This window comes from Athalia rosae, chromosome 2 (genome assembly GCF_917208135.1).
Source record: "Athalia rosae chromosome 2, iyAthRosa1.1, whole genome shotgun sequence".
In the NCBI taxonomy this organism is placed as follows: domain Eukaryota; kingdom Metazoa; phylum Arthropoda; class Insecta; order Hymenoptera; family Athaliidae; genus Athalia; species Athalia rosae.
The window spans coordinates 27,451,335-27,477,598 of NC_064027.1; the positions used below are offsets into that span (position 1 = coordinate 27,451,335).

At 40.2% G+C, this 26,264-nt stretch overlaps 1 protein-coding gene across 3 annotated transcripts; it reads left to right on the forward strand.

Annotated features, from left to right (window-relative positions):
• On the forward strand, positions 1-25,994 carry LOC105685814 (LON peptidase N-terminal domain and RING finger protein 3). 3 transcript variants are annotated; one of them, XM_048650909.1, is made up of 10 exons: positions 1-173; positions 828-3,328; positions 20,882-21,000; positions 21,106-21,228; positions 21,862-22,083; positions 22,181-22,280; positions 22,374-22,576; positions 23,131-23,438; positions 23,529-23,736; positions 23,828-25,994. In XM_048650909.1, the coding sequence occupies exons 2-10, from the start codon at positions 2,770-2,772 to the stop codon at positions 24,191-24,193; spliced, it is 2,208 nt and encodes a 735-aa protein (XP_048506866.1). In that variant the 5' UTR covers positions 1-173; positions 828-2,769; the 3' UTR covers positions 24,194-25,994. The 3 variants fall into 3 exon arrangements, with proteins under 3 accessions (XP_048506866.1, XP_048506868.1, XP_048506867.1); XM_048650911.1 differs by having other exon boundaries at positions 2,424-3,328; XM_048650910.1 differs by lacking the exon at positions 1-173 and having other exon boundaries at positions 203-2,342; positions 2,424-3,328.
• The last annotated feature ends 270 nt before the right edge of the window (positions 25,995-26,264 follow it).

Genomic DNA, 26,264 nt, shown 5'->3' on the forward strand with positions numbered 1-26,264 from the left:
CGACCGATAATCTTATCAATTTTAGATAATAAATACGAAATTCTTCGATTTCTTCTATCTTTTATTTTTCCTCGGACCTTCTCGACACGAAACACACCCCTTTCCGAATACCCATTTTCACGACCGATCCGACTTTCGTTCTTTTTTCATTCTTCGAACTGAACAGTGTCAAGGTAAAGTATATGAAAAAAGTGCAGACGTAAAATATACACATATAATTACATAATCGTGTATACATGTAATCCATATAGGTGCTCCGGTTAGAGGGAGATTCGGTTTTTTCCCTCGCCATTGTAAAATCGAGAGAAAAAAAAAATAAGAAACAGATGTCTAACAAATGTAGTCGTGATTGAGCTTTCGAGGAGGGTTGCTCTCGCAACGCGTGCAGCCCGGTGGTATATACTTTTATTGATTCTCAAAGCGGCGAAACCTGAAGCTCCGGTGAACTCCACGCGTTCGTATCATTCCCAACGAATATACGGGTATATTCCCTCTTCCCAATTATTTTCTGAATGAAAATCGTCGTCGATCGATTTCCGAAGCTAATCAATCGCTCGGTAATCGTCGCGATAACGAAAAGGCATTGATCTCGTTCGTCCGAGTCTTCAGTTATTTATTTTTTTTTTCCTCCTTCATTTTGTCGAAAACAATTACATAACTATACGTATCACCGCCACATATCGCAAGTACCGGAGCTGGAGGCGGCTTCATTTTTCCCACTAACGATAGAGCGATAACGTTATTCGGCCGAACGGAAAAGAAAGAATGATGAAAAAAATAAACCAATATAATCGATTACCTAACGATCGAAAAATTCTTTCTCGCAGGGGCTAGGCTCCGCGGTTTCGAAAAGGTGGAGGGAAATCATCGAATCATCGGTGACATTGCGGTGGCCCGTGACAGGTGAAGATAACGTGGGGAGGTATAGCGACTAAAAATAATGGAATGAAAAAACAAAAGGAAGTGAAAAAAAGAAAAGAGAGCGAAGAAGAGCCGGAATAATAGGCGTCCGGGGGCGGGAGGGAAAGGGGCGGGAAATATTACGTCGACGTCGAGATGACGCCGAACCGTCCCGATTCGAGGACGTTGCGACGGCATTCGAGCTTTCGAAGTGGGGACTTCGTCGGACGAGTCTCCGTTGAGAGTCGCGCGTCTTGTCCGCACCGTGGGGGCGCTGCCACTGACACCATCTGACACTTGCCAATGCTCCTCGGGAACGTTCGCTCTTGCCAACTAGTGACAGCCCAGACGCCGGACAGACACTTGCCTCCGTCGTTCAAGTCAGGCTGGAATATACCGCGTGCGTGCTCCTACGCCTCCGTCAACACGAGCCAACGCGGCCCAAGGCACCGTAACGTCAACTGTCAAAATTTCGCGCGTTAACGGAACAACGTCGAATACCCGGACCGAGACTCGGTTTATCGACGAGAAAATACGGAGGTTCCCGCACAGACGATTGCTGCCTAAACGTATTTTCGAAATCTGTTGATTTTTCTTTTTTGTTCTTTTTTTTTTGTTTCCAATTCGGTAATTTTTACGTGGAAAATTTCGAAATAGTTTTTTGCGTTTTTTTTTTTTTACCATCGTTAATTATCGTTCATCGATTTTGATCTCTTTCGTGACGTTCGGAAGTGATTTTCAAAAAAGTGCAATATATAATATCATCAGTGGCCGGTTGTTTTCGATCAGAAGGAAAACAAAACGAATCCATATATAAACAAGTGAAGTGTACGTTCTTCGGCCTCCGCATCTCTAGTGTGTTCATCTTCGGTATATAATCGGTGATTGAAAATACGCTATTTGCCAAGGATAAAATTGTGCTTCTTTTTTTATAAAGATTAACTTTGAAAGATCAGTGAACGGTGCGTTTCATTGCTGTTCTCTTGCAGATCAGACGCGCAACAAAAACGAATCGACCAGCGTCGACCGCGTCAATGCGGGATCGATATTACAGGCATTGAAGTCTCTCAAAAAATCTTTATTCCCATAGCTTCTTTATTCTCACGACACGTAAATACGTTCCGTTTTAATCTTCGGAGCATTACAATAACGGTGGTTGGAGAAACGGTAAACGAGATTGCAGCTGCTGCAGAATTCCTTTAAATCTCCAATCCCAGTTATACCGGTACGGGAAAAATTAGGTGCGACGTCGAAAATTAGCAAAAACGATAAATGAACGTCAACGGACATTAATGTACTTCGAAATTTTCGACCAGTCAATTGAATATTCTATCGTGGGTACAAAATATTCACTTGCTCTGCGAAATTAATTGTCGCCCAAAAAATTGATAAATTGCATTTTTCGTCGTTCGTTGAAAAAAATGTCGGTAAAAGCTCAGTGTGTGAGTAAGATAGAAGTAAAAACGCGTCGCAATGTCAGCGTGGTTTATTAATTCCTAATATACATATATATATGTTGGCAGCTATATATATACCGAGAAGACGAGATAATATTCATCGTGGATGCTGCGGTGAATCGATGTTATCAGAGAAGCGAGAGGTGAACAATTTTGGAATATGATCATGAGTTCAGTGACCGCCAGATGGATAATTGAAGTAATAATAAAAAACAAAGAAACGATATACATGAATAGGTATATGAATTATCCGTTCTGATACCGGAGAGAATATAATTGAAAAAGAAAATAATAAAAGTTTTTCAGGGTGATCCGTATATCGAAATTTTCAAACGGATAACAAACGAAAACGCGAACGAAGTATATCGAAAATAGAAAACGTGTAGCGGGTAAATATCGGCGTTATTTAAAAATGACGGAAATGGCGCGGGAAGCGTTCGCGTCGCGAAATTACAGTTTGGCCGCGGAGATATACGAACGTTACTTGGACGAGCAGAATCCAAATTATGAGATATGTTTCGGTTACGGTGATTCTTTGTCGAGATGCGGCCGAATCAGGGAGGCGATAGACGTTTACGCCCAGTGTTTCGAACTGGGTTCAGTGCCCATAGAGAGTCTGAAACATCTCTCCACCGCCCTGTTGGAGAGCGTGAAATGTGCGGCCGGACCGAGAAGAAGAAGCGAACCCTCGTTCGCCTGCCCCTCTTGCGAAGGGATTTTATTTCAACCCGTGACCGCCGCGTGCGGTCACACTTACTGTAGGACATGTTTCGAGCCTAACAAGGGGTGTAAAATTTGCGGTCAAAAACTTGGAGCCGTTGGAGAAACGAACGTCCTCATTCAGAGACTCGTTGAAAAGTGGTGGCCCGCGGAAGCCGAGGCTAGCAGAGAAAGACACGAGGGTGACAGACTTCTGAAGGAAGGACACGTCAGCCAGGCCATGGAACACTACAATCTCGCCGTTCAACTCGGTGAGTAATTATTCCTTTTTCTTTTTTTTTTTTTCTCTCTTTCGTCTGTTCGCTTTGAAAATTATCAAATGTTTTCTTTTCTTCGATCGCGTCGAGGAGGAGCGATTCCTCGTCGTCTGCAATTGATGTTCGCGTTTATCGTGACCGCAATTTACGCAAATTTCGGGTTGCGAAGACGCGATAAATGAATTATCATCGATGCCCCCCGTATCAGCTGAAATACTTCAAAGTATATTACATATATATAACGTTGGCAGAAAAATAAATAAACAAATATTGCGAGGGTCGCAGAGAAGACCCCGTTCGCATTTTTCTCATTTCACACTTCCATCCCTCGAAGCGAATGACTCTCGTTGCCAAGTTTCTTTCTCGCTGAAAGATTCTCGAAGAACTTGAAAATTTGAAAATTGCGAAACGGGGGGGGGCTGTTGCGGCGAGAGAAAGAGAGCGACCGGCGCGGGCGTACGTGCACGAACAGCAGAGGAGCTCAATCACCCAGCCGGTACTTATACTATACGCGGGAGTCTGGTTGATGACCCGCGAGTGCAACACACATCGCGCGAACGACGGACGCCTGGCTCCTTCTTTGTCTGGATTCCCAGACATTGGAATAACTACTCGCCTTTTCTATAAAGTATACGGTATAAAATAATCACGATGTTATAAATACTTACGCTTACGTATATATATATATACGCGGTCTTATTGTACGTGTATACTCTAGAAATCCTCGCGATAAAATTAGGCACAGTAATCGCGATTGTATGCATACGCCCGAACGTATATAATTTACATTATATCCGCCGAAATACAGAGAAATTATGTATATATTACAATAATCGCGAAATACCGCGCAAAGCAAAACATAATCAGCAACATAGGTATATATATATATATATATATGCTGATACATAATCAGCAACATAGGTATATATATATATATATATATACCTATGTTGCTGATTATGTATATATATATACATTATAATGTACAAATGTATGTACATAACGAATACACCTCGTGTTCTAACAATACGTATCGATCGTCCTCCTCTAGTATTTTCGTGACTGGAATTGTAGGTAGTACATAATATAGCTACCTACATCGTGAAAAATAAGGTCGCCGGTGCGAGCTTACGTAACGAAAAAAAAAAGAAAAATAAAATAGATCGTAAAATTATTCGATTCAGATAGCGAATATGTAATTATTTAATTAACGTTCTATCGGTACGTGTGCGTGTATAGATTTATTCATTCTGTCGAAGAAATCATTCCAATGTATGTGTGCGATATGAAATAAGGTACGTCGTCGTGAAAATGGGCGAAATGTATTTATCTCATCGAAAATTTGGACGAGAGAGGAAAAATAAAAAAAAAGAGGAGAAATGAGTGGAATTAAAAGAGAAAAAAATTGTGTCTCCGTCAGCGGTACAGACGGTGTTAATATAGAATTGTACGTTCGTAGCTCTCGTTTTGAGTTTGCTTGTTTTCAATAACGAACATCTGCTGCGAAAGATAAGATTACGATATATTTTATATCTACATACGTATACCCGCACAACCGGCCCTCGCCCACAAAAGCCACGTTGTGTCCCAACTGTCACAATGACATTTAACTGCAGCGCCGCGCGTCGACGAGACTCGCGGCGGGCAAAAACGACCGCCAAACTCGCTCGACAAAATCACCCGAGTTATCTACCCGCGCGACATTATTAATATGCAAATATTTCGGTCGAACGGGATCGCTCCGAAGGCGAATCGGATGGGATCAAAGAAGGGAGAAAAAGACGACGGAGATTCTAAAATAAATTAACAATTAAGGTCAACGGGCGGTAATTGAGAGAAGGAGAAAAAAAAAAAACGACGAGAATTCGAAAATATCTTCGTACGTATAATACGAAACTACGTAGGATTATGTGTACATATATTTGTGTTACGTACGTGTACATGTATGTTAGAGATAGTTTGGCGCCAGGTGGCTTCGGTGGGAACTTTTTTGGCGACCAGTTGATTCTTTTTGGTAGTTACGCGCGTGTCGTCTCACCAATGTGTCCGATTTTTACTATACATACCAAATACATTACTAAATATATGTACACTCGGGTATCCTACTCATATAGGGGAGACCGGGGCAAGTTGGAGGCTGGGGCAAGATGACGAATTGATTGTTTTTAGAATATTTTGACAGATAGCGCCGGGTAAGTTATCAAAAAGTGTTAAACACTCTTCTACGCAATAATATTTGCGATATAGCTAGCGTGGCAAGGTCATCCGGCTTTTTTACGGAGGCATTGTGGTTTCAGACGTGTGCGAAGTAATATCTGGAGCTCAAGAAAATAGTTGTATGCAACTACAGATAAGCAAGATCGGACTTGTGAATTAATACTTTATTTCTATACGCATATAGATCCTAGAGATCATAGAATCTCCGAATTTTCACCAATGTACTTTTTGTGGGGTTCTTTTTTTGCAAATAGTGGCAAATGGGGCAAGATGGTGGGGGCAAGTTGACGGATCGTCCTTATCGAGATCTTTGCATGTTGTTTAGTTAATCGATATTTAGGCTACATACGATTGTGCAGCTCATTAAATAATTCGATAAATAAATAAATGAATAAATTTATTCACGATTCAATGTTGGCATGTTCTAATGTCGAAGGAGCAGCTCAGTTCGTTTGCGACCAGTGTTAATTGTATATCTAAGCTAAACTACATAAACTATGCGTATTTGTATTTTCATATCTTTTATGGATTTGAATAAACTGAAGTATATTTTGACGAAAAAAGTATTTTTTTAGGCCCATTAAACCAAAATCTAATATTCGTCAACTTGCCCCGTGGTCGGGGCAAGATGACGAATTTGCAGAATTTCGGAAAAATGGAAATTACATAGTTTGTGAATGATCGAATTCAATGTCAATTTTTTTTTTAATAGCTAACATCTCATACTTTTGAAAAATACCAACAGATTTTGAAATTCGCTTACAATCGATTAAAAAACCGCACTTGAAGCTTAACGTCTCCAACTTGCCCCGGTCTCCCCTACTCGTAAGCTCGGAATCTATTTTTACAAACACTTAACAGCTTCATAGCTTAAAAAAAAAAAAAATCTATCTCTACGTATACACGTGAGTTCGGCACATTCGTCGAATCTTGGATCGGACGACGTCTCTGATTTCAAACGTTTGATTCTCTCATTTTTCATATTTTTCTCTTACATGTGTCGAGATGTACCCTGAATCTGACGTAACAATTGACGCAAGGGTAGCGAACTTTCTTACCGTAGTCGCGCACTTGTCTGCAGAAAGAAAATCGAATAAAATTGAGAACGAAAATTTGTTTTACTACTCGGTAACTTTTCCATTTGTTCCAGATCGAACGTAAGCGTTACGATATTTTAGCGTGCGGTTTAAAGGCGAAACCGTTTCCACCTCGCTCTAGTTCCCATGATCATCACCATCCTCGTAATCACCGAGCGATATTCTTATCCTTGCGAATTCAGTAGCGGTGCTGATACATATGTATATATTTCCGTACGAATGTATTCCTTTATTAATGTAATACATGTGTACGTGTGGTTCGCCTCGATGATATTGATTATTATTACTGTGCAAAACTTACGTCACATACGATATTATACGATATATATGTACGTACAGTCCTCTCGTTGTGCATAGAACATGTAAATTTGTATATCTATATACCTAAATCTATTATGTACATAAAAGACGAATGGAGTTCGAACCATTATAGGCGGCGACCTTCAAAAGTACCCTTGTCCAGCTCCATTATGTCTGTATAAATATGGTCGTATTGAAAATACACGTACATATAAAATGACCCGACGAAATAATATAATGGCGATAAACCTACTGGGAGAATGAAAAATTAGAAGAAAAAAAAAATAGAAGAAATTAACGAGACAAATAAAACAACATTCCCCTCCGCGAGATGGAACCTTGACCTCGTTTTCAAGGTTTAAAACCGGAGATCTTGCAATCCAAACCATTCGGAATAAAGCTCTGCTCCTGTACGGCGAAGAACATAATCGGAATTGCCGTGGGGTACGGTCGGTAGCGCAGTCTGTGCTATATACCGTAAGAATCTCAGGAAAGTGAACAACATAGGGAACGCATGAGCGCGAGAGAGAGCTTATGGAAGTTCCGTGAGTGCGAGACAGACAGACTGCCTGCCCCTCCGTTGCCTTCGAGTCCCCACTCCGCCAAATTGTAAACAGACCATCGCTAGAGCTGTGATCTAATTGTAAGTAAGCGCGTTCGGGTTGAGAGTGTTTTTCTCTCACAATTGATAAAACAAAAACCATTAGCATAAATATGATTGACTTTGTTCCTTTGAATATTAAAAAATTTTCAAAAAAGTTCCCAATTCAAAATGAAGGTTTTCTCATGAAAATATAATTTATTTTTTGTTAATGTAAATGTATTTAAATCTTTAATGATTCTAATTACAATTATTAATACTTATTATTCTTGATATCACAGACTTTTTTTTATTGATTTTCTTTAAACAGGCTATCACAGCTCTAGCGATGGTCTGTTTACAATTTGGCGGAGTGGGGACTCAAAGGCAACGGAGGGGCAGGCAGTCTGTCTGTCTCGCACTCACGGAACTTCCATAAGCTCTCTCTCGCGCTCATGAGTTCCCTATGTTGTTCACTTTCCTGAGATTCTTACGGTATATCGTGCAAGGGCAAAATTCTTTTTTCCATTTGAAGAAAAAAAAAAAAAAAAAATAGAAAATGAATCGCGAAAAAAGAAACATATCGGACATCCTCAGTCACGTCAAGTTTCGATAATCCATGTGTTTAAGTTTATTACGATTTGATCTCTCAAATGTTCAGCTTATGCAGATTCTAGAATTTCTGTTGGATAAAAACCGATGGAAAAATTCTTTCGATTCGTGTACAAATTACAATGAAAATGTCCACGTCATTCGACGTTAAGATATCTCGAATGTTTCGTTGGTCGTGAGGCCAGCGATCGAAAGATATCACATTTTCTTTGTCTTCTGTGTACAAAGAAAAACGAAACGCGTTGAATCATCGGAGATAGATATGAAAAATTATCGGTGAATCAATTCATTGACTCGGTACGTGATATCGCACACTGCACTTCTCGAACAAAAACCGCAAAATATTATACATACGTATCCATCGTATTAATTAGTTTTTTTTTCTTCCAAATTTGGCTTTTTAAAAATATTTCCACGTCATTTTATACACGTCATTCTGCGCGAAGATTTCGCAGGATGTCTCGATTATCGAATTGATCCATGTATACGCGCGTTAATACGCACGTCGAGCTTTTGCCACGTGAATACCCTAAGCGGTTCTGTGTTATGCGCAAGGGTTAGAGTTCCAAGTGTGTTCTAGAATTATATAGCCCCGCGTCAGGTGTCTATAATTAACTCTTATCCGAGGGGGATAAGCTCAGTGTTCGAGAATGCGGCGCGTTGGGAACAGGCGGTTAATGGTTTTGATGGCTACTGGATGTACGTGACACGATCAACGTGTGCCGTGATCTTGCGAATCGAAGATGTCGGAGGAAAAAATTCGGAAAAGGAAAAATTACGCTCGAACACGCGTCACCGTCTCTGCGTGGTTGCGACGGAAAATGACTCAATCGTGTATCGTTGTTCCAAATAAAAGGAAGAATAAAAAAAATTTCAACAAATTTTCACCGGAACCACATGCACCGCCGATTCATTGTATCGATTCACACGACGCATCGTCGGTATCGCCTATATTACGTGTGTATATATATTTGAAATGAATCATCTATTAATCATGGCGGTTATTATATTATTTTGTATATACGTAGCGTGTTGCACGTACACGCGTGTCCCCGCGTGTGTCGTATTCTCAAAGCACGGTCAAAGGTGACGCATCTTCTCCACACAGGTTTTACGTAACGCTGGTAGTATTTGTTATACATACGAGTGTACGTGAACACGTGTGCATCTACGTGTACGTAGGGGACAAAGCTATAGCCAGCCAACGAGTGGGTCGACATATTTTATGTACACGCAATGTACGTACGAAATACATGTACATCGTTCGTAAGTGTATTACGTTGTATTATACATGCTTGTACAGTTACTTGCTGTGGTTGCCGCCTTTCCGCTGCCTTATCGAATGTGTAGTGTGCGACAGTTTATACGCATACAATACGATAAGCCAAAGCTAACGTAACGCAAGTACGACAGACGCGAGGAGCAAAGTGTGCGCGCTTTTGCCAATTAATAATATACTACACACGCGTTGCGTGCGTATCACATAAATATACCCTAATCTCTGTACGTTATATACACCGGCGAAATATGTGGCGTTGATTTTGTTTCGTGCGAAGCATTTGTGTTTTGTATAAATATACGCAAAAGTATTTGTCTCGGAGGTTTGGCAGAGTTTCAGTCCAGTCGCCGCAGCCCCAAAAGAGGGTCAGCCTGTGAAAAATTAGGGGGTGCGATTTGCTTCTTTTAGAATAAAAATGATGACCATCAAAGTTGTGGGAAATATGATTCGATACGGAATATGGATCAATTTTTAGACATACCCAATTTGGGGGTGTGTTTTTTTCAGTAAACCATGTGTAAGTCCGAAAATATTGATCCTAGAGTTGAAGTGATGATGATCAAATCTGTGGGGAATCACATTTCCCACAACTTCGGTGATCATCGTTTTCGCTGTGAAGTTGAAAATAAGCGAGTTATTCGAAAAACAAAAAAAAAAACACCCCTTCCATCAAGATGGTGGCGAACGCAATGTGAGGATCGTTCCACCTATGAAAAAAAAAATCGCACCCCCTAATTTTTCAAAGTTCAAATGCTCTCTGGCGACCGAATCGAGTAGGTTATAATATAACATTTAGGAGAACGAGACGGCACCGATCGGTATCATTACAGCGAAGACCGTTCGGAGTCGAAGTGGGGGGGATCCGCGTTTTATCAAATAGATCCGAGCAAATTTCACTTTCGCCACATACGTAGGGGACGAGCTTTCGGTTGAGCCCGATTTCAATGGAATTAGCGGTCGGAGAGCCGAGATACGACGATCCCAGCTCGTAGCGCATTTTCCCGAACTTGCTCGTTTCGCGATCACATTTTTCACCGTCGTCGACCCCCTCCCCCCGGACGCTTTTTCGTCGCTTCGAGCTTTTACTGTGGAAGGTAAACTCGATATCTCGCTACTGGCAAACCGGAGAAGACTGGTATAAAATTTTAATTTTCGGAAAATCAGATTAACGCAATCGGCGTGTACCTAATTGGTACAGAGGTTGATTTTGCAACAATGGATTGATTTACAGCTTGGTATAGTTTCGTTAAATTTCTACATATGGATATTACGGTATCACCGCGCTCCGGCGAAAGCTCGCAACGGCGGAAATGTCACCGGCTTATACGGCCAAAAATAGAACCGTTGATGTCGTTGAATTGTGGGGATGAAATCGTTTACTTCCGTTTCAAACTGCACCGCGAGATGCTCCCAAAAGTGCACACGTATACGCTGAACGTATATCGAGCGGGGTAACGAATTATGTAACATAATTGTACACGCCATTGAAACAAAATGGTAGGCCCGACGTCGATGGATTTCGTGAATTCTGTGGAATCATGCTTTCAATTTTTTTCCCCCCAATCTATTTTCTTTTTCTTTTTTTTTTTTTTTCTACCACTCATTCGTTTCTTTTTCTTTTACTTTCTATTCTTTTGTAGTCGGTTTTCGATACTCGAACTCTAGACGCTTATTTGCATAGATGAATCGTATTATGCGCGCGGTGAAGGTGGCGAATAGTTGGGGAAGAAAAAGTGGCGAGAGGGGGAGAAACGAAGAGGAGGAAGGCGGTGACCTAATTTTGTTATATTACAAATCCGCGACCAACTTCAAGTTATGTAATTACGAACGAAATTAATCTGCCGTGTGCTTACGAACTGTGTCAAGGCGAGAGAACCTATAACACTACTTTCCTCTTTGTAAAACGCTAAATAAGTCAGTTACATGTATAATGTATGTACCTCATTATTACACTTACTGCTCTAAACTTTAGTGTACAGAGGAAGGAAAACTGAAGTTAAAAAAAAATCTCAAACTCTCCCATACGTCTTACTCTGGCATGCGTCGAATTTCGCGGTGAGATTACAAACGAAACCGAGAAGAAAATTAATTTCGTAACGTTAGCGTTACATACACCGTTTCGCCGGTATGCGGTACATACGTAAAAATAAAGAGGAAAAATGTCAAGTAGTATACGGTGTATAATATTGAAATGCATGATAAATAATTACGTCAGTACGTCATGTAATTATAATATATACATATAGGTACGCAATTATTATGTAATGTAATGACTTAAGTTGTTAGCGTTTAATACATATCTCTATATGAATATATGTATGTGGGTACACTATAGGGGCAATTGTTCAATACACATACGTCTTTTTATCTGGTTCTTATATATATATATACCAATTCGTATTATATAATAAGCGCGGGAGAAAGAGAGACAATTATAGTTATTCGTTGGTTTTGTTAAATTCGGAAAATCGAAAAGGCGTTTAACCGCTGCCCCCCGACGATTTGTACAGATTTAGACACATTTCTACATTTTTTTCATTTCACGTACAATACATGAATGGATGTATACATACAATACACGTGTCTGTATACATACGTTTATTTATACATAATTCATACGTATTGTGTGTAACACATATATAACTTTTGATTACGTCTGGAGATATGTACAAACTCTATCAGAAGTAGTGAGTAAGACTTATGTAATTGCTTGAGTGGCCTGCTTCGTGGGAGTGGGCGTCTAAAACCGCCGTGGGACCAATTTAAGTCTGGATTAAGCTCGGATATAATATATATTCGCTAGACTATTTTTTTTTGCTTTTGTTTTTTTTCTTCTCTCATTTCATTCCGTCTTTTCCTCTTCCTCGAGTTCCAATATCTTTCTCGAGTTTTCGCCACGTTTTTTTGTTTTTTTTCTCGAGACACGGGATATCGTCGTTACGTTATTCGAACCTCGCATAATTTTGGTTTTTCCTTCTCCCGAGTTTTCGCTGTTGTTCGTTCCTCTTCAAGGTTTTCCCGAAATTTCACCACACGATTTCGGTCGGTTCATTATGTAAAACGAAAGTTCCCGATCTCGGTGAATATTACATATGTATACATATACATATATGTGCGAATGCGCGATGTGTAATTGCGGTCATCGGACAATTCGATGATAGTAGACGCGTGTGTGAGTGGCTCTTATCGTTTGTACATCGTAAAAGATCCCCTAGCGAGATAGATTTTAGCGAGCATAGTTTGTATCTGCGTATATAAAGAGAGAGAGAGATTGCCTTCATTTGAAATAACCGAGTGTGTGCCGGTTATTATGAAATAATCAGCATTCAGATTTCACAGGGAATTGCGAAATATTGATTTTTCTATTGTTAGATCGAACGATTCGCTTCGCGTTAAAAAGCTTACCGAGTGAGAGATGGAAAAGCAAGTAGTTGATAGATTAATAGACAAATTATAGACGGTAGAGCGCCTATACGGAGATATGAGTTAACGTTCTATTTATAGTGCATAATATATAACAAACGATTTCGAGTCGGGATTTAGAATTATTGTACAATTTTGAATAAACTGATGACGTCATCCTCGTCGGCCGCTATCAAATTATCGGAATTGAAAGCGTCAGATCATATTCTCCGTAAAATATGAGTGTGCACGCTGCATGATATCACGCGAGTTGCATATGACTAGGCGCACACATGCTGCCGGCCAAAAGTTTGGATACCCATGTCGAGATTTCCAGTCACGCTAAAAGTTCGATTCTTTGGTCGAAAAAAAAAGATCATCGAATTTTTCGAACGGCGTTTCCAAGGGAATAGATTCAGCATCATTTTACTCTATTGACAAAATTCCTACGATTTTTTTTGGATCAGCGAATGACTACGAATATGAGGTAAGAGACTATTGCCCCTCCGCTCATCGGAGTCCCGGGCAAAAATTGTAAAAGAACAAGAATTTTATTTCTGGAAAAATTCTAGCCATCCCAGTGTGAGCCCATCCAACTTTTCACCCCCTTGACTTTCTCTCTGAAACCCTATGGTTCTCGAATCACCTCGCATTTTCTAAAATTCGTCTTTTTTCGCAAAAAATGCAATAACGACGCAAAAAACAACGCAGGAAACTTTTCAAAAAATGAAAATGAAGCTTTTGACACCCTCTTCTAGTTTCTTGTAGAAGAAACTGATGAAAAAAATTTCCACCGTTTACAGACCCAATTTTTGAAGAGCGAAAAATTAGCGAAAAATAGCCACGTTGGGAAATTCGTACCGGGTGAGAAAAAAAAATCTTAAGAATTTTTTCAAAGTAGCGAAATGAAGCTGGATCTGCGCCCTTTAAAATACCGTTTGAAAAATCCAAATGTCTTTTTTTTTTAATGAAGTGTCCAATTTTTAATGTGACTGAAAATCTTGAGAATTGTATCGAAATTTTTGACCGGCAGTGTCTGGCTGGGGATCCATGTTTCGAATTTGATAATGACGAGTACGTTGGAGATTAAAATGAGCGCGATTGATGCTCGTCGTGGTTATATAAAGCTCTCGAGATAGATAACGAGGAAATCGTATGAGAATTTGTCCTCAAAGTATGCGCGTATAAACGATAAGACAATCAGTTTCGGTACACGTATTGTAGAGTCACGTGCTCGAGTTCTGTCAAACTCATTTCGATTATCATTGTCATTATGATGATGGATGATAATGTTATGTAAACTTTGTCATCGCGAGCGCGCGCGCACTTGAAAGTCTTTTTTCGCCCAACTCGCTCTCGTTGCACATCGCGAGAAAACACGCGATCGGTAGAAATATGAACGGACAATCGATCGCACGATCGAACGGAGCAAGGGAGAGAAATGACGATAAAGAACTCACGATAAAATTACATCGGATATCTAGTCACCCTACTTCGATCTTCGTATGCCAGGCGTAATAGGACGTAGGTTTCGCGGCCTAGATTCCGTTTTAGCCACTACCACGCAAAGAATTAGAATCTTAGGAATGCTCTTCGGATCATCAAGTTCAGTAGAATCAGGGGTGCGCGTAGTGAACACGGGCGTACGGTTGACAGTGCATGTGCAAATCGATGTACTGGATGTGATCCGTGGAAAAGGACCTTTCCGACGCGATTTTTTTCTTCTTTTCTTTTCTTTCCTAATCAGGACGTTATAAAAATTCTCGAGCGAATCGGCACAGGTACTGCACCGTGATCGTCGCGTCAATTCGACGAATAAAAACGACAGCGCGCCGTCGATTTTCGGTAGGGAAAAAGCAAGTTTTAAAAATGAGGCGACGATTCGCGTGGGCTCTCATCTAATAACGTGTCAACGGAAACGATGAGAAAAAGTTTAATAATCATTATCGGTGTTTATTTATTTATTTTATTTTTTTTTTCGAATTTTTGAATTTTTCTTTGTCGACTGTTTTAGTTTGTACGAGTATGAGATTAATTTTAAAACGGCCTATGCAACATGTGTATACGATCGTCATCGTTATCTGCGTCGGGATCGCCCGCTATACATGTAACCCGTTACGTAACAATGAATTTATATAAATGGTTACGTTGACATCGGCCTAGTATAGCCGGTAGCAGCTATAATACCACCTATAGCCAAACGTCGATTCTCTGTACATCGCGTTACCCAACGCAACAAGCCGCCGTCAAGTGGTTTCCGCGTCTTATTTTCCAATCACGCAGAGTCGCGGATCACAATGCGAAATTCAACGTCGATTCGTCGATCCGCATTAAGACCCTCGGAAGGGTTCCTCATCCCCCCCTCCCTCTCTTCCCCCCCCCTCGCTCTTTTCATCTCTTCGTATCGCCCCCCGCGCGTCGCGATGCAATCGCCACATCGCTCCCCGAGTATATCGCATCGAACGCGATCACGAATCCGCGCGGTACGCTCTGTTTCGCGGAGTGCGAAAGAAAACAATTTTGCAATCTAGAGGATTTTTCATAATTCGTCGTCGAAATCATTCTTACGTACCGCAACGTATTGTAAACCTATATTCTCTATATGTAATACAGACATGGAAATATGGATGTGTATGTAATGGCATTACATCCCGCTGTGGCTATGCCCGGTGCAATTGCGTAATAAAATTTTCGTTACGTAAGTCAGACGCGGTGCTCCGGCCTCCGCAGCAAACGCGCGCCGGGACGACTGCGACGTCGTGATGCATAAGCGTTAGAGTTTGTGGTAGTAGTCATCGTAGTCGTCGTCAACGTAGTGTGGTTGGTCGTCGTCGTCGTCGTCGTCGTCGTCGTTGTTGTCGTTGTTGTCGGCGACGGTCGAGTAAACATTTGGGGAACCCAGACGCGACGTTCTCCCCAATAACCCCCCCCCCCCCCCCCCCCCGCAGGAGGGTATCAAAAGTTTTTCTTTCTTCAACTCGAATTCTTCTTCATTCGTACGCCTCTCGTATACACGTCGTATGGTTGTACAACGATTTTATCATTCGACGATCCGTAAATAACTTTTTGTTCCTTGTGTCATTTTTTTTTTCTTTTGATTTGATTCGATTTGTTTCAATCGCTGAACAATGTGAATTGCAACTCGAACACCGCACGGTAGATTTTTTTCCCATTTCATTTGATTACGATCTCGAATATCTTTATTTCGTTCACTTCAATTATAGATTCTCATTCTGTAACTAATTCCGTTGCGTATACGTGTACCGGACCTTGATAAGTTACGTATTTCATTAATATACCTGTGTAATAATTGTCGACGTTATACATAGGACCCGTACGTACGAAGAACAGATTTTATTCATTGGATCATTTCGAGCGAAAATTTCGACCGGGGATCTCGTTAAATTTTTTCAACGTAACGAATATTTTCTTCGAAATATCAATTGCGGAATATAGGTACGCGAAAATGTCAGGGGATTGAAAAGAGGCGAGGAAGATCGGGATCGTGGGAAAGACGCGCTACCCACCGGAAGTACCTTTACCTCTCACAGATTCATGGCTCACGGTCTCTCGGGTACTTGACCGTGAATAGTGCCCGGTCCCTGGACATTTGTGTATTCACTTTTTCCTCTCCCATTCAGTTTCGTTTCAACCTTCAATCCTTGAACCGAATGGCATGAACCGCGTCGAATATATGAATTAATTTCATTACAGGAATATATCGAACGTTAAGCCAAAATTCGTATCGCAATAAGATGGGTAATTTATAACGAGGTTTAACATTTCGCAAAAATTCCGACGATTTTGAACAGCCGCAGTTGTGATATTATTTTCTCAAAGTTTGCACCCGCTGCACAAGTGCAGCAGTGATCCCGATTCAGACCCGCGTCTCGCTGATGCGGTTTTTTTCTTCATTTTGCCTTTTTTCTTTTCCTTTCGTGTTGCATGAATTTTTTATAATCCCTTCGATTTCGATCCACGTGTAACACCTGTTCATCGCTGCATTGTTTCTGGAAATAATCTCGCAGTCTGTACGATCTGTCCGGCCTCTCTCTCCGGTTGGAGTAAAAAAAAAAAAAAATGACCAAGTTTGAAGAATGAAAGAAAATGGAGAAAAAACTGGTGAACAATCAGTGCGGCTCCGGTATTACGTTCCATAAATCCGTAACGTGTGCGTCGCCTATGGATACATATAGGTATACCATACAACGCATAGTGATGCACGGACGCGTGATCGTAGTTCGCGCGTAACGATAGTAAGTCAACAGTATAATAAACAATGATTCCTCTTTGCTCGTCGGTAATTCGTCTGTCGGAGGTTGGTCGCGAAGAGGGGAGGTCAGGAATTTGGTTGCATAAGCTGCACTCCTCGTCAAAGTCATCGTGAGACGCAAAAGCAACTAGGTATACATATAACCGAGTTCCAAAGGCGGCGATATGAACGACCGCGACTGCAACGTGGGGGGAGTTGGAAGAGAAAAATAAATGGAGAACGACAAAAAATAATCAGAACCTACAGAGAAACGCACCGGCTACGACGCTACGCGTTATCGAGGAGATCGACGCACGTGTACCCAGCGCACACCCGGACGATATGCAATTCGGAGAAACGTCCGTTGGTGTAATTAATTTATAATCGGTGGGAGGTATGTCCAGTCGAACTTCCCTCCAAATTAATATGGTAACTCGTACGATGTGCCGAACTCACTGTATTTTAATTACGACAAATGCGACGAATGCGCATGGAAGGAAATGATGTGTTTCCTCGTTTTATCTTCACCCCCGCGCGTTGTAACGCAGGCGATAAGAATAATAATAACGGTAACGGTAACGCGCGATAGGATAACCGAAAGATGATGATGTACACGTGCATATGCATGAATGATGTGCTACGTTGTTGTATATCCGTTACACATATGTATGTATGTACAACGCGCGGGCAGCATGTAACTTATAAGCGTACGTTTACCTACGTCATCGTCGAAGAGGACTGCCATGGTTACGTAAAGGTCGGTCACCTAGTCAAGCACAATTTCTCTCTCATGCGCCACGGTCTGCCACGCGTCGTATTCTACAGCGTCCGGCGATCTGGATACACCGTATACGTTACCCGTTCCCCTCCGCCGTATACGCGTCGCCTACGGGATTTGATAAAATCATGCACTTCTGCACACCAAATCCCATCCGTCGCGTCGTGCCGCGTATGAAAATTTTTCATCGTTATATCGGCTAAAGTATAATTATCAATCGTGCATTGATATACGAAAAAAACGATCGAGCGTTCAGCTTTTTAATCTTTTTCGTTGATTTTTTTTTGTTTTTTCTTCTTTTTTTTATTCCTACACTTGACATCAATCATCACGAAATACTTACTCGGCGTTGTATAGTAGGCGGGAATTTCGTAATTGCCTTTTTTTTTTTTTTCTCCTTCTTTCTTTTTTCGCAATAGCAAATAAGTACACCTGTTAAATGTAACTTGTACCCGTGTATGAGTAAGTCATGTTATATATATATATATACACGTGTACGTGTACGAACTACTTTTTCTCGAGCGATTTTTATTTTCCATTTATATATTTTTCTTTTTTTTTATCTCCGACAAACCGAGGTCAATGCAGAAACCGACGAACGTCGATATACTTATATGTAACATAAATGCAACACGTGTGTGCGCATGCACCTATGTATATAGATTTTATGTTACGCCACATGTATCGTCGGTTATCCGCAATATACGCGAGGAATTCGCTGGGTAGAGGTAAAAACTGAGAAAACAATTTAAATTGAATAAATACAAATTAATAATCCAAATCGAATGTCACCCAAAATACATCACGCAGCGGTATACAATGCATATAATATCTCACTGCGAATAATGAGTAATGAAAATTTCTGATACGGCGAGACAAGTTGATCGACCGGACGAACGTCGGACGTTTGGAACATTTCGTGTTGAAGGAGATATAAATCTAGGGTCTTCGCGTACTGTATGTATTACGTACACACAGATGCATACACGCATACACGTGTATACATGTGGTACATGGCGTATAGCATGCGGGAAGGCAATGACATTGCTTCGAGCTGCCACTGCACAATGCCAGGATGCGTTCCCACCCGCGCCGCATCCCGTTTCTAGAAACTGCTATGCAATTGCAAACGTCAGCCGCAAAGCGCATCGTACGTAGAGCATGCACCGTTCTTCCAAGTTTTTTACTATTTTCTTTTTTTTTTTCTTTCTTTCCGTATTATCCTCTTTTATTACTCGCGTCGATTTTCACCCTTTTTTGTTTCTGTGGAAAATGAACACGTTTCTCTGTTCCGAATCAGATTTCTTCACGCCGTAACGAAACCCGCTGAAATTTATTAGACGTTTATTGCGTGTGACTCGGAAAATGACGTAAGATCAAAAATTTTAATTCGAAGAGAATCAATGTACAGGTGTCGCACTTCAAAGTCGTGAACTTCGTTCGGCTGGGAAGTGTCGCATCGAAAAAGGAAAGCTCTTTCCATGGAAAACTGCAATTTAGACGCGCGGGCTGTCAATTAACGAATTATGAACATTTATACGCTACCTACGAACGATCAACGAGGTTATTGTTAACAAAAGAATTGACATTAAAAACTGTTCTTTACATCGTGATCGTTTTTGTGCCACTTTTTTTTCCCAGTCTGTTATTTTTTGTGCAACGTCAAGATCATTGTCCATTATTGGATGTAATATATCCATGGTTATCATGGATGACTGGAGCACAATGGTGTTTCACGGTTAGGTAATCGTCACGGCTATCTACGTACGTGTAACGTGTATTCATGTACGTAGGTATATAATGTACAGGGTGTCCTATTTTAATATCACACCCGATTTATCTCGGAATCTCGAGTATCGAGTACAACACGTTGAATGAAAAATTTTTTTCGCTCTAAAATTTTTTACCACAAAAAATTTGTTCGTTTCGATTTTTTAGCGAACAAAAAGTCTGGTTTCCATTTGAAAACACATGTTGACCGTCCAAAACGTCGCCATTTTTCATTTCGGATCGAAACACATTTCTCTTTCAACGTCCCCTCCGGACCCTAAAAGTTTCGTTGTACTCGACAGTCGACCGAAATCGTATTTTCCGAGATAAATCACGCGTAATGCGTAAGAATCAAATGGGACACCCTGTAGACGAAGTATATAGATAAAGCTTATAATGTAATATATAGGTATTTAACCGATCTCGATGTCGTCCTCGACATTCCCGCGGTTCCCTACACCAACACAATATCGTCCGGGTTCATTGGCTTTTTTCCACACTGCACTCGGTCAATCACCCTCACAGAGCGATAATCATAGACAATGGTATATATACGTACGTACGTTAACGTATATATAGTAGTCACAATTATAAGATTTCCGATACTGTAAACGCGTGGAATAATCGTATTTTTCCAATCCCATGCACACTATTAAGGAACTCTTCGTCTTTTCATTCATTTTTGTTCTGTCGGAATGATCGATATTCAGTGACTAATTTCTTCCTTATTTTGAGATAAAAATCTGTAATTTTTAAGAGAATAAGTTTTTATAAAATTTGTGTCGATTTCAGAGCGATTCGATAGAAATGTTTCAGGAAAATATTTCACCCTATTATCGTGAACGAAAAACACCCCAATGCCCATATTCATGTACTCGAATAAACGTTATGTAGACGCGACTTTGCATAACGACGTGTTATGTACCATATAATATATTACGTAAGTGTAGCACGTGTTGAAAATGGCTTATACATGTACACACGTGTATAGACAAATTAAGTTTCATTTTTATACGCGAATAGTAGCGGATCGTTATATATATATTGTTCAGATATGCTGTACAAGTTATAAGTGCAGCATGTAATACCATGAGTATAATTGCCTCATACAATTCAAATAGATAAGATACGACGGGGAAATCGATTTGCATAGTCTCGTTACTGTAATTGCGATAGCTGTATTTTTTCCTTCTTCTTTTGGTATCATCTAATTAAATGGGATTCAATAATTTATGCATATCGTGGTTCATTTCTTTCCAGCTCCCAACAACCCTCTTCATCTCACAAACAGAGCGCACGCATCGCATTTGCTAAACAGACCGCAAGCATCGCTTTCGGATGCTGATCATGCAGTCAGACTCAGACCGGACTGGGGAAAGGTAATTGTAGAGCTTGTTATTTTGATTAGAGAAAATTCAAGATTTTCATGTACGAATTTTCAACGAACGATCGGTCGGATTAATTATTCAAATCATTCATTACAGGGACACTACAGAAGAGGCGTGGCACTTTCATGCTTGGGCAGACATGAAGAAGCTTTTTCTGCACTTTGCACATGCGTTGCTATCGACGGAAATCCACAGCCAGTGCGGCAAGAACTGACCAGGGTAAGCGATGCTCGAAAAATAACAAATTATAACGACGATGATGGTGATAATGATAATATAATAATCACGATGACGACGACGATGATGATGACGATGACAACGAGAACAACCGTAATAAAATAATCAGAGTCTACAATGGATCGTGAAAAAAATTATAGGCTCTCTTAGCAACCGAATAATCAGAATCGATATTACTGTATCTATCTACGTACAGATATATATATATATATATATGAATAAATGACGTAATTTGACGTTTTACGAAATAATGGTTATCGAATAGTCGCCGTACTAGACTGTAATTGGATTTTCATTTGCTCTTGGTGTTGCGTAAGCAGTGTGGGCTCTCTGAGCTGAGCCGAGCGTGGTTTTCGTTGTGAATAATGGCGAAGACGAACGCCTTATATAATGCAGCCGCGTTAACAGTCGCCAATTTACTATACGTGTACACACAGTAGGTATGACATGGTAAATCTTTAGCGCCAAATATATTTAAGCCAGGTCAGAGAATTCGACGTGACGCGGTGAATAAGACTTTTGAAAATCTTCTCCGAAATAATTGGAAGAACGAAGAAATACGCGAATAGAATAAAATGATGAATAATCACGTTTTACTTAACGATTTGATTTCAGCTACTTCATCGAATGTTAGCACCGAATTTGAGAAGACAGAATGTTATTTCTTCGCGAGCTCCTTATCACCTCGGTCAACACTTGTCGGCGAGGAACAGACGTAATCGAATACATCAAATACTTCTTCCGTTGATGAGTCCGATTCAGAATCATCAAAGGGAAGCACTTAACACGTCCGATTGCGAAGACAACAGCAGCGGCGAAGAAGAACTCATAACTCAGGTGAGATTTTGGAAATAAAATTCTCCGGCGTTTAGTTAATTTTTTCAACAACTGTTGTTATATTTTCTAATTTGTTTTTTCTCATTCAACGTTTCAGTCCATGTGTCGAAGATTGTTGTCCGCCACCGAATCAACGGACAATGGAAAACTCCACGCCATATTGGATAGGGTTTATCAGGAAGTGAAGAAACTTAAATGTACGATATCTCATGTGATAAATCAGCGTTGAAACCCTCCCCCTATCACCTTTTGTGTACGTTCGAACTGATGAATTATTTTTTCTTCGACAGTCGACACAAGACTGCCTACAGGGCTGCTACCACCCCTAACGATTTCCGGTACCAGTAGCGGAGAATTTGACTGTATACTTTGCTGTCGAGTACTTTGGAAACCGGTAACGACACCCTGCGGTCACACGTATTGTTGGATGTGTCTCGATCGATGCCTCGATTACTCGTCAGCCTGCCCCCTCTGCGTCACATCCCTTGCCGATGTGAGTTTTTCAGTATTTTGAGAGAAGGATTATTTTTTTTTGTTGGTTTTTTCGCTCTTGCCTCTCCGAGAACCCGGTCTATCGACGCACGTGACTCTACGGCGTTCAAATTCTTATTGTTGGAGAACATTGAAATAATTGTTTTTTGCGGCCGAAAGAAAAGTAAAATAATTGCGCGCATAAGTACCCTGTACAGGTGCTCGGGGCCGAAGCTTCCGCGATTGTAACCAGCCTCAGAATCACCGGCGGCCGAGTCGGTGACTGTTATTAGCTATCTCAAAGACGTACCTACTTATTGCCAATATATATAAAGAGACACAAAAGCAACCGGTGGCTAACCTCAGAGAAAGTCAGCCCGCTGGTCACATTACCCACTGACGTAATAAATAATAAGTTATTCTTGAAAAGACGCGTTCCACCGAGATTATCCGCGGTATTTTCCACAAATTACATTGTTACATACACAGAACGTCATTATCATTTCATTTTACGTGGTTAGAAACCAACTGTAATAACTACAAAACTGTAATTATCAACGATGATATTGTTCGCAGTATTTTGCGAGCAGTCAAAAAGCCGTTACCGACTTCGTTGAGCGAGCGCTGAAAATCGTTACGCCCGTCGAATACGCTGCGAGAGCGGCGAGTCATCGTCTGGAACTGGTCCAGGGCCTTGGTCTTGGCCAGGGGGGTGGCGAAGAAATCGCCATATTTATATGCACGACCTCTTTTCCCTGGGTTCCTTGTCCATTGTTCGTTTACGAGCCAAGATACAGGCTGATGGTTCGCCGATGCATCGAGGGCGGAATAAGACAATTCGGAATCGCCGCGTGTTTGAATAGGGAGGCAACGGGCCCCAAAAAGTAAGTAAAAGAAGACGAAATGATATTCACTATCCCCAGCTTCTGTGTAATCCGCAAAATCTTACGATGCTACGTTGACGCTTGATTCAGATACGCGGAGTACGGAACGATGCTCGAAATGAAAGACAGAGTACTGCTCAAGGACGGGTGCAGCATATTGAGCACCATGGGAGGTAGAAGGTTCAGGGTGTTATCAGGTGGAGAAAAAGACGGCTACGATACCGCGCAGGTGGAATTTTTAAGGGATTCCGTTGTCCAGCCGGATCAGCTGATGGGTCTTCTTGAACTGCACGACAAGGTGATTACGATAGAAATTCAGAAAAAAAATCGTCGATCTTCGAATCCGAGACGGCGAACGAAAAACTTATGGTTTTTTATCTTTCATGCAGGTACGGACGAAAGGTCAAAGATGGTGGTCAACCGTGGCGGCGTCCCAACAGGACGAAATTCAGAGAGTTTTTGGCGGTATGCCAGAACCGGAAAACGACTGGCCATTGTTACCGGATGGTCCGTCATGGACGTGGTGGCTTTTGGCCATACTTCCTTTGGGACCTCAACTTCAAGTTGGTATCCTGGGTACGACGAGTCTGGAGAAAAGGTTGAGAGCAATCGAAAAGACGCTCGATCATATGGAACAAAGACAATTGACCGTTGCAGCCGCACCGTCCGAGGAAACTACGACTCCCGTTAGTATCTGCAGAGATGAAGAAACCATGATGCAAAACAGTGTTGAGACCGTTGTTCAAGAATCGTAGGGACGGACGATTAGTAAGAAAAAAAAAAAAAATATTCGTTTATTTTGTGCGTAAAAACTCGCTTGTGAAACGATTGATAATTTGTTTTGTTTTTTTTTTTTTTATTTTTATATGATTATTTTTTTCTTAATTTTCATTTGAAGTGATAGCAAATTGCGTAATCGATCAATCTTCCGTACAAAGAAAAAAATAAATAAATAAATAAATAAATATGGAAATACAAAGATAACAGACTGTTGGCACGGGGCAGCCATTTCAAAGGTCCCGTAAATAATTTCAGGAATGCAAAATTCCGATTTATAAATATAGTTCGCAAAAAATCGAACCTCACAACTGCTAGGAAAAGTTCACCATTAGGATCACGGTGAGCACGAGAGAATTTTTAGTTTGTTTTTTTTATTTCATTCCCCTTCCCCTTCCTTTTCCAAAATGTCGCAAAATTTGGTGAGTAACAATTTTCCTGACGTTGTGCCTGCGGTTCACCCTCGGGTTCAAATGAAAATTTGTGCGTTTGATACGTAATTTTCAACTATCTGAAATGTCGTTGAATACGAAAATAATAACTAAAAATTATTGATATTCAACTATTGAAATCGATGGATGGATATATATTTGTAAAAAATTTTTTCATACGAAAAATCGATTCATCAATTTTCGCAACGCTCTTTTGAACCAATTGCATTTGAATCCACGTGAGATTCGACTTTGACCAGCTGTTGCCACATTTCCTAATGAAACTAAGAAATTCACGACTTTATTCGCCGGATAAAATATAAAAGCCCAAAATTTTGATCTATATATGGGGCATTCCGCGGCAAAACGAAGACGTTCACGCGTCCACGAATTCCACGCCACATTGATGAAAAATACTGACAATTTTTGCAAAAAGTACACTTTCGATTGTGATTTTTTCCCCCTCCGATAAAAGTGTTGAATAAGACGAAAATCATAAGACCAGAACCAAAATGGGCGCTCGATTCCACGAGCCTCCATTCACGAAATTGTCAAATTTGATCACATTTTTTCACTTGAAATAAAATCTGTACGGGAGACCCTTCGAGTCAGACGGGCCACTTTTCCCAAAATACTTTTTGAACTTGATGAAACTATTTCGTCGTCTTGAGGACCACTTGTGAACGCCCAAAGTGAAAAAGGTCCGAAAGCTACGATTTGTGAACAAAGTCCATGAACACGAAAACACGTCTTAATAATCTGTCTGTGTTAAAACCTATTTCTTATTTCCAAAATGTGATGAAAAAACGAATTGATTGATTGAACTTTTTTTCGACTTTTCGAAGTTTTCGATTTCAATTCTTTCAAAACAATTTTTCGGCAGCACTCCATTCATTTCTCTTAGATTTTGGTGTGAAATATTGGTTGTGGCTTCTGGTTGAGTAGAACTATGTGTATTGGAATTTATAACACAATCGGAGAAGAGTAAGTTCAAACATCTCCGTTTTGACGTGCAATGCCCCATATATAAATGCAATATTTGTATTATATTTAAGTTTATTCCATTGCCTATAAGACTTTCAGTAAACTATAATAGAATATAGTTATTTATTTTCACATGATTCTTTGATTCATAGCTTAGTGATGATAAAATCATAGATGAAGCATATCAACGATGCAATCAAGTATTTATATAAAAAAATAAATAAATAGATAAAAATAAGAAAATGCAAGAAAAAGATAAACAACAAAGAAACGAGACATACAAGTATACATAAAATATAATTATTGTTAATCGGTGTTTCTATTTCTACTTTAAAAGTAAATTAAAACTAAAAAAAAAAAAAAAGCAACTTTTTCATCTTTTTCAACTTTCACGAAATTATTATACATATTTATGCACTTAGATATAACATCCCATCTTCTATCTACATCTAAGGTTTTTATGAAAGGAGAAACAGAAAATAACTCAAGAAAAGAAAAAGAAAATGATTAATCATGCAATGTGATATTACTATATAGCCCTACGACTTCTTCTACTTTAATATATATTTTAATTAAATCTCTTAAGCCATATGTGAAGAAACCACAGTTTTCCATTTTTACTTTAACATTTCTA